General features: G+C 33.1%; 1 protein-coding gene across 1 annotated transcript in view; it reads left to right on the top strand.

Annotated features, from left to right (window-relative positions):
* Positions 1-9,259, top strand: part of LOC104410922 (chromosome unknown open reading frame, human CXorf22) — a gene marked incomplete at its 3' end in the record, with an annotated part of 59,443 nt that overhangs the window by 10,268 nt on the left and 39,916 nt on the right. Inside the window, exons 7-16 of the mRNA XM_010021222.1 lie at positions 76-197; positions 924-1,159; positions 1,867-2,059; positions 3,161-3,374; positions 3,779-3,931; positions 5,388-5,577; positions 5,681-5,777; positions 6,919-7,135; positions 7,780-8,024; positions 9,003-9,133. Of these exons, the coding sequence (XP_010019524.1) occupies positions 76-197; positions 924-1,159; positions 1,867-2,059; positions 3,161-3,374; positions 3,779-3,931; positions 5,388-5,577; positions 5,681-5,777; positions 6,919-7,135; positions 7,780-8,024; positions 9,003-9,133 (1,798 nt within the window). The remainder of the gene's footprint in view (positions 1-75; positions 198-923; positions 1,160-1,866; positions 2,060-3,160; positions 3,375-3,778; positions 3,932-5,387; positions 5,578-5,680; positions 5,778-6,918; positions 7,136-7,779; positions 8,025-9,002; positions 9,134-9,259) is intronic.

Genomic DNA, 9,259 nt, shown 5'->3' with positions numbered 1-9,259 from the left:
GTGCTTGTGTTCCCCCCCCCCCCCCCCCCCCCAACTTGTAATTAGAGATTGTGGCTCTTACAGAAAATTTCAAAGGGACTTTGGAGTGCACGATTCATCCCCAAGACAAGATTATGTACTGTTTGTGAGATTTGAGAATGTTAGAAATAAAGATATCTGTCTGCAGGCCCTCAATGATGGTGCTACAGCAATCAAAGGTATGTTACTGGAAATGTATAGTGACTATCAGAAATGTATATATAGATGACAAAACTGTATGTCTGGTTTTTTGTTTTGTTTTGGTTTGTTTTTTTTTTTTTTAATTTTATGGGAAACCTTTGTTTGTGGTTTGGAATTTTTTTTTTCCCTATTCATACAAATAAATTATTGTAACTTACATCCTTAATGTTTTGGCACCAAAACCTCTTTGAACAGTGAGTAGAAAGGAGGAGGGAGTTATGTGTCATGAATAGACCAGCTGCTAGTGAACACCTAGAACTTAATTATAAATGTAAATATTTGAAGGACATAAAAGAACCCCGCAGTCATTTGCAAGTCACCAGCACTTTGCTAATACCAGTTTTGTGCATTTTCAAGTGTATAGTATATCACCTTCAGTTTCCGTAATGAAGGAATAATTTATCTAACAGCCATTATAAGTAAGCATGTCTGGGCTACATTTATAGAAAAGTGCATTATAAATCATATTGTATTATTGTATTTGCAACTGTAAGACTACGGTATGACTTTTCTGTGTGTAGGAGAATAGATGTGTGAGATTTTTATTTATTTATTTTTTTTTTTTTTTTTTTTTTTTTTTTTTTTTTTTTTTTTTTTTTTTTTTTTTTTTTTTTTTTTTTTTTTTTTTTTTTTTTTTTTTTTTTTTTTTTTTTTTTTTTTTTTTTTTTTTTTTTTTTTTTTTTTTTTGTGTGTGTCTATTGCAGTGAATCATCCTCATCACATGGACTTAGCTTTGACAGGTTCTGGGCTTCCTGTCATGTTAACTTTTAATCCAGGACCAGTTATTAACTTTTCGGATTGTTTTGTGGGTGAACAAACACAAATTCTTTGCACACTTAAAAATGAATCCGAGTCCCTTCCAGTAACATTCAGCTTCCGCAAGACTGCTCACTTTAATATTTCTCCTGAAAAAGGAAAAATCAGACAAAAATCTACAAAGGTAACTAGTCCTTTCTCTTAGATTCTGTAGACATGTTGATTACTTTACAGTAGTCAGCAGTGGAATTTCTTGAAAGTAAACCAGAACAATTTCATTTCAGTAGCCATGACATTTAATATCATCCAAATGTATATATTTTTTTCTTCTCATGTATAGTCTTTCCTGTACCCCAGGAAACAACAAGTGTTATTTTAAATTTGAAAAAAACTCATTGCAGCATGTTCTGGGCTTAAACCATGACACAGAACTAAAGAAACTACTCAGTTTTTTCCTGGCTTTAAATTTCTAATATTTTACTGACTTGAGAAGATTGATTTCTATTTAAACCTTTTCAGGATCCTTTTAATTTCTTTCAGTAAACCACAAGTACTTGAGTAAGATAAAATTTCTTTTAATGGAAGAAATTTTGCCAAATTTATGTCAAATATGGAGACAGACATTTATAATTTCACAAACCTGTAACTCAGGGCGCAAGAGAGAATAATTTGTTTCAGAAACAGGCAACTGTGACTTTGTGGTGTTCTGATGTGTAGCAGTTTTTTATTTCCTTATATTGTTAATTTATGTGTGGCAGTTGGCATATCCTAAAAGGTCAGTTTTGAACACTTATCTTAGAAGTAAGTGTGCAGAAAAGTGACTTAGAGAATTACACAAAACTTTTCTCTTTGCTTCTCTGCTCATGTCTCATAACAACTTTTATTTTCCAGGATGTGATGTTTTCATTTACTCCGCATCAAATAGGAACATTTAAAGTGAAGCAAGTTGTTGATATAATTGGTACAGCACTTGAGAAAAATAATCTGCAGATTCTGAAGACAAAACCCTTTCACCAAATATATTTGAGCTTTACTGGTGTGTGCAAATCTAAACGAAAAAACATTCTATTCAAAATTAATCCTGGTAAGATGCTACAAAGATAAATGACAAATGATAAAATGTTTTATAAGTACTTTTTAAAGTACTTATACACAAATATGTTTCTATGGATCAAAGAATTTAATATAATATTCAGGTTTTGTCAACTTTTCTAAATGCTCATCTACCATTTGCCCTACTGATGTCCCCATTCTGCTCCTACTGCAGGTTTATAAAGAGGTTATGAGGGATATCTGTCCTCTATAGGCTACTGCTATTTATACTTTGCTTCTAAGCTTCATTGAGGCACGGAGGGAAAATGGTTTATTTTTTTCAGATCCTTATATAGATGGGTTCTACATCTTCCTGTTCTCCCAGTCTCTGAGGATGAGTATGTATAGCTGTATCTGTATTCAGTGGAGGTGGGATAAGGCTGGAATGAAGTTCCTTGCAAACTGTGCCTCTCTGGGCAGTAGAAGCTTTAATCACTCCTATAGTTTGGAGGATGGAATGTAGTTGTTGGTTGGTGTTTTTTTTTTTTTTTGTTTTTGTTGTTTGTTTGTTTGTTTTTTGCAGGTGAGGGAGAAAGGGCCAGTTGAAGACTGGATTTACTAATTTATTTATAGTGCTGTTTTAAACATGTGTATCTTTATGTACATATACATGTACACAGGAGAGGTGAGCAAACACATGGCCTAGTTTCTGTGCTTTTCTAAAACTAGAGTGAAAAAGATAAGAGCTCTTGTTTCAGTTGTGATAGCTTGAGAGTTCTTTATCAAAAGTCATGCCTGTGTTTGCAGCCCTTAAGGCAAGCTTTAGGACACTGTGGACAGTGTTGTAACAGAGGCAGCTCCGAGTGTTTGGTCATGTGCATGCGCAAGACAGTGCGTCATAGCTGGACATTGTAGGAGTGGTTTCTATTCTAGTATTTGTCTGTCTGTCATCTAGACCAGGGAAAGTGGTTGGCTGTTAGTATGGTCTGATTGCCTTTTTCAATCTTGTCTGGCGAAAACAGTGGGACGGGTGACTGATTGTTGCACTGCTGGGTGGACCAGCATAAATTAAGAATTATTTTTCTAATTCTTCAACTATTGTTCAGTAAATATTAGTATAAGTGGATGTAACATGTTTTATTTGAATTTTAAGGTATAACACCAATGATTTCCAATGCAACTGGACAGTTTGTAGCTCATGGCACAGAACAGTGCACTGATACAGCACCTGTGGCAATACTTAAATCAGCCCAAACACAAATTCATAGTCACCGGATAAACAGGAATTGTAAGGGTGAAGTACTTACAGCTTTTCCTAATGATCGCGCAGCCAGCATTAGGCCTAGTGAACGGAATAAAAAGTACAGGTAAAAATTATGCAAATGTAAAATGTAAATTTGCACATTCTTATATGGTATATAGGAGATCGAGATTGGTTACTCATATGACAGTTTCCTGTTTTTTGTGGCTTTCTTTTTTTTTCCTCAGGCCTAAAGTTCTTTAAAATTCATTGTGTTCTACTTAAACTTATGCCTTTTACACATAAATTTCATGAGTTGCTTTTCTCATGTGAAGCTACAAACGCAGCTATTACAGTTTCAGTATTTCATTTTTCTGGTTGCCTTTATGAGGTTAAGTATTAATACTCAGCTATGATAAAAAGAATATTTGCAATGAAATATATATGTAGCAAAATTGATATTTTCATTCTAACAAGGCCCAGAATTATTTTACACATGTAGTGAAACTTCAATTCTCTTTAAATATTTAGGACTATTTTCACAAAGACTGAAAGATATAATTATATAGATCCAGAGTTTTCTTATACTGACTGTGAACAACTGTCAAAAGAAGCACATAAGAAATACTATGCAGACTTCATTTCTAGTTTAAGACAGCATCGTTTGCTGAAAGGTACCACTAGGTAAGACTTTTTTTAAAGGATAAATAAACACTTCGGGTTCATATGAAAAATGTGCGTATATATGTGCAGAGTTAACTTCGTGGCACCAATCATATACCTAAATTTAACCCATGCTGAAATGTTTATGGTCTTGGGATCTTCATTTAGAATGCCTAAACCAAAACCTGTTTTGTTCAAATGTTCATTTAGACACTTAGGGATCACTTCCTGGGTAAAATGTAGGGATGGAGGCATGCAACTTGGAATTAAAATAAGATACCAAGTTTTAAGAAGAGTTGGCTATAGTTAAGAGGAAAAACATAACACTGTTTTTGGATTCTTTTTTATTTTTATATGATAAATAATATGTATTTCCAACTTGTATCTCTAGCTGACCCAAAGTGGTGGATTCAGTATGTAAATTATTTCATAATTTGTGGAACAAAGCAGATAAGATTAAAGGATTGTATTGGTCTTCTGCCTTTGTTTTAGGTAGGCTGTGGAACAAAATAATGGAAAAGAACTTACAGCTCTGCTATTTCTAAAAGTATTATTAAAAAAAAAAACCCTAAAACCAACCTGTGAAACCTCTAAAGCAAGATGAGTAATAGTAATGAGTAAAGCAAGATTAATACCTTAAGAGTGTTTAGTTTACAAGAACCGTTATTAAGAAAGAGAAATAGTGCCAGTGGATTATTCTTGCAATCTCAATTTACCTTACTCTGTTTATATAGATCATGATTCAGACAAGGCCTGCAGAGCTTGATTTATTTTATTTTTATACATGCATGTGGTATGTGGTGTTCTTGAAAGAAACTGGTATTGTGGAATGGTTGAACTGTTTATATACCTGTAAGGCGTATATTAAAATTATATTTTATTGCATGAGGAGCAAGGTCAGAAAGGAACATTCCACAGTTATCAGATGAATTTTACTGTTACTATGCAACATAGTATTAATTTTCTGAATACTTGGTAGAAAACATCTGTATAAGATCTCTGGAAGTTTCAAATCCTTTGGTTGCAGGTGAAACTGACTGAATTTGAACTTTAACCAAAAAAGTTAATTGCTCTGAAAATTAGGCTGTAAGTGGTGCAGTTCAGACATATACAATTAAATCATCCTTTGTAATCTTGGTATTTGCTAACTGTTAAGTACTTGACTTTACAACTTAATTGTTCTTGAAGAAGTATTTTAGACATGATGTAATATTTATATTTTCGTAGCCATAATACTTGCAACTGATTTAGCTGATTTAGCAATTGCTACAAATGCGCAGCAGTTGTTAGTTGTTGCCTAAACAATACAGCAAAAGAATTTCAATGCATTTTCTGTAACTGAAGTATTTTTTTTAATAATGAAATATCCTAAGTTAGAGTATAATTTGTTTTGTTTAACCATATTAAATATTTTAATGTGTGGAACATGCTCAGACTTCTGGATTTCCATATTATTTTTTTTTCTCCTTCCCTATAGGCAGTTTTATATTTATAATAATTCTGTGAGCATAGGCCTTAAACCAGCTGAAGGGCTTATGTCACCAAAGATGTCAATCACAGATATTCACAAGGAGAAGTCACAGTTCAAAATGCTCCCTTTAGATGAGAATTGTCTTTTAACTAGTCAAAAATCATCAGCAATTGGTTCTAAATCTTCAATCAAAGACGTAAGTTAAATGTGTGATAGTAACTTAAGCATGATTTGTTTACCATATAAAAAGCATAAGAATTTTAATCCTGCTCTGAGAAGATGCATTTTGCTTATCACAGACTTGGACTGGGCTTAATGCTGTGCCATCTTCTACCCAAGAAAAGGAAGATTGTAGTCTAACTTTGACATCAAAGCAGCTTCATCAAATACTCATAGGTAAGATTTTTAATTTAGTTGCTAAATATAGTACTATAATAATACCACTAGTTGCTAAATATAGTACTATAATAATAACACTAGTTGTTATAAAAGCTCTTATTTACAGTAATGCAATTTACGTTCATAATTGTTCAGCTTAAATAGAAAATAGCTTAATTTGGTGGCAGCTTATTACCTGCAGTAGTGTTTAACTAAAGTCTTTTACTTCTCAGAAAATCGGGAGGAATGACTAGGTAAGAAAATGCAAAAGGAGAGCTTTCTTTAAAGACTGCTCATACTACAGCCTATTAGAGAAACATCAATGCAGCATAGTATGAGTTGTTCATACCCCTATGCCTTGCTATTGGATAGTATCTGAACCAACATTAATATTGTCAAAATTCATGGGAGTGTTCAGAATGTTTCTGGGTATTAACAATGAACAGTGACACCTGAAAAAAGTGAAACTTCTTCAGGATCCTCCTTAAATAATTTCTGTGATTGCTCTGTGATGGGGATTTACACCTGTTAAAGTCTTTGAGGGATTCATCTACTAACAACACTTGGCATTAAAACTAGCTGTATATACTGGTACACTTAGGGAAAAGTAGAATAAGATAAACATATTAATTACAAAAAGTACATAGAGTTTTGTAAGATGTTTAATTAGTGCCACGAGCACTGAAATTTGCAGCCCAGCATAAAAACTGGTGATAACAGTAAATAAAGTAGGGAGATAATTCTGTCACCATCAAATTACATGAGTTATTAAACCAAATGGTCAAACACGAGGGAGCAAATTAACAGGTTAAGTATATAAACTCTCAGTGAATTGCTGATTGTCTAACTATTTAAGTATCTGATCAATAAAAAATATTTATTATTATTAATAATCCTTTTAGTAATTAGCACATTGCTTTTCCTGTTATAGAAATAGATGTTGGTGCTGGCTTTTAAGTTGTACTACTGAAAGCATGCACAGAACATGCATGGTATTTACTTCTAAATTTTAGTGTGAATTTGTTCTGCCACAGGATTGTTCTAGATGACTAATTCTGTAATTTGAGGAATTAAAATGTTTTGATCATAATGTTTTAGTAGTCATGCTTCCTTACATTAACTTTTTAATGTTGAAGATCTTATTTCTTACATATACCAGGTCCTTCTACTATGGATTTTGGTGATGTTTGTGTGTATTCTACAACGTTCAGGAAACTGCAAATCATCAATAACTTGTTAGTTCATATATGGATACAAATTGATATTGAAATTGATGAATTACAGAAGTCAGGTCCATTGTCTCAGGTGGTGCCTCCTTTTACAAAGACTCATGTTCCAATTGTATTTGAGACAAGGACTCTCGGAATGTTTAAAAAGTAAGGCTTTTTATAATTGTCTTGATTTACTTATTTTCTTTGCAGTAGTAAAATAAAAAATCCTGTGGCTGGTTTAAGCGCAGTATAATTATGATAATTGTTAACAGTGTACATTCAGTTATGGTGATATTGCAATAATTAACACAGTTTTATATTGCAAAATTTTGCTAATACAAAAATATTTCTTAAGATTTAAAAAAAAACCACCAAGAAACTGTCTTGTCAAAAGCCCATATAGCCACAGGTATATCAAGGAAAAATGTTTGCCATTACAATGTATTTGTTAGGAAAATTTAATAGATAATACTGTACTTTTTCCAGCATAGTGTTGCATCGCTGCATCTATGTTTTTGGTGCAGCATGTGGGTAAATCTATAGGCATGCTGTTTTCTAGCCCTCTGGTATGGAGATAGGACTCTCATTTTCATAATGCTGTTGAAATGACTGTATGTATCATCTTTTGGGATAATCTGCACTTTCAACATGATTTAAGTTGTATGTGAAGTAATTACAAATTGCTTTCTCTTGTGAACACACAGTTAAGACTGACAATTGCTTTGTCAAGTATTTTCTTGCTAATGATTGTTTTGCATAAATTTGACTGTATCATAACAAATACATAAAAATATATATTTTTGTTACAGATCTTTCACTTACACAATAAACAACCAACATCTTGGGCATGTGCTAGTAATTGCAAAAGCAGTATCTGTTGAACTTGAGCTGTCTGCAAGAGAAGTGATTTTAAATCCTATTCCTGGCTACCTAGCAGAGGCAGAATTTAGAACAACTGTCAGGATATACAATCCCAGAAACCATCCCGCTGAGTTTACTTGGAAACCTATAATTAAAAATAGAAGAACTGCATTTTCTGTACAGCCAGCCAAAGGTATACTAAGCAAGTCCAGTGTGTGCGCGTCTATCTTAAATGTCAACAATGTTAAATAAAACAAATATTCAGCTGTTGCTATAAACTTTATTTTTTAGATTTGGGTCAGTGTATCCCAAAAGTAATACCAGATCAGAAGGTATACCGTAGCGGCACTCTACAACTCCTTCCCTGAGTGTATACTCAGTCCAGTTCATTGTTTCTATGCCACCAGTGCTTATGTATCTATTTTTCTCAGTACAAATTGCTGATATTTCAGAAGTGAGGCAACTATTTAATGGCAGTTACCAATATTATACAGCTTATCAGGATAGGAATTTTTCCAAAAGCACTGTATGTGAAGCTGCTAAGACGATGTAGAGGGTCTGAGTGATACAAATGGAATTCAATCTGGGATTAGTTTCCACTTGCATTATGGATCAATATTAGAAGTGTTGTGAGACATTAACTTTTACCTTCTTTCCTTTGAAAGATAGTGTTCTGCAGGAGTATGATGGAGCTCCATTATTAAAGAGACAGCTACTAACTGAATTGGAATTACACAGTTAAAAAAAAATTTGGCTGGATCAGCTCTGATTTCTTGAGAAAATATATTTCTGCTGATATGAGTTCAGACTCTGTTGCAAGCAGGAAAATGTATATGATCTTTCCCAAACTTGTGATTCTACAAGAATAATAGTCGTCTGTTGCTCTATTTTTCTAAATGTTGACTATTTGAGTAATTCATGGCTAAAAACCATCAGTGAACTCTTGAGTGGGTTTTTCCACAGGACACTATTAAACAGATTATGCAATAGTCATGAGAATTCAGAAAATAATTTTCCTTAATTCGGCATACTGTTCAACACCATTGAAATGTAAGCTTAGTCTTCAGTAATAGAAGGTCATTTCACTTTAATATGTTTATGTTATTTCTAATTAACAATTTGATAATTGTACCTGTATGCTATAACATGTAAATTATGCATATTTACTTAGGCCTTGTGGAGGCCTATAGAGATCTGGAGTGTGAAGTTGTTTGGCATCCAGGGTACAGCTCTCCAGAAGCAGGAGAATTCAACTTGTGTGTGCGTAAAGGAAACACCATTATGTTGAAGTGTTTTGCAAAGGTAAGAATCTATACAGCAGGTATAGAGAAGCAATATGTGTGGTTTTTCTAAACAAGTAATTTCTTAACATATTTCGATTACGTATTAAAAAAAAAATATTTTAATCTCATGTCTTCTATTTGACAT

This window comes from Nestor notabilis, unplaced genomic scaffold (assembly GCF_000696875.1).
Source record: "Nestor notabilis isolate BGI_N333 unplaced genomic scaffold, ASM69687v1 scaffold24588, whole genome shotgun sequence".
NCBI lineage: Eukaryota > Metazoa > Chordata > Aves > Psittaciformes > Psittacidae > Nestor > Nestor notabilis.
This window is presented reverse-complemented; position numbering and strand designations above follow the sequence as displayed.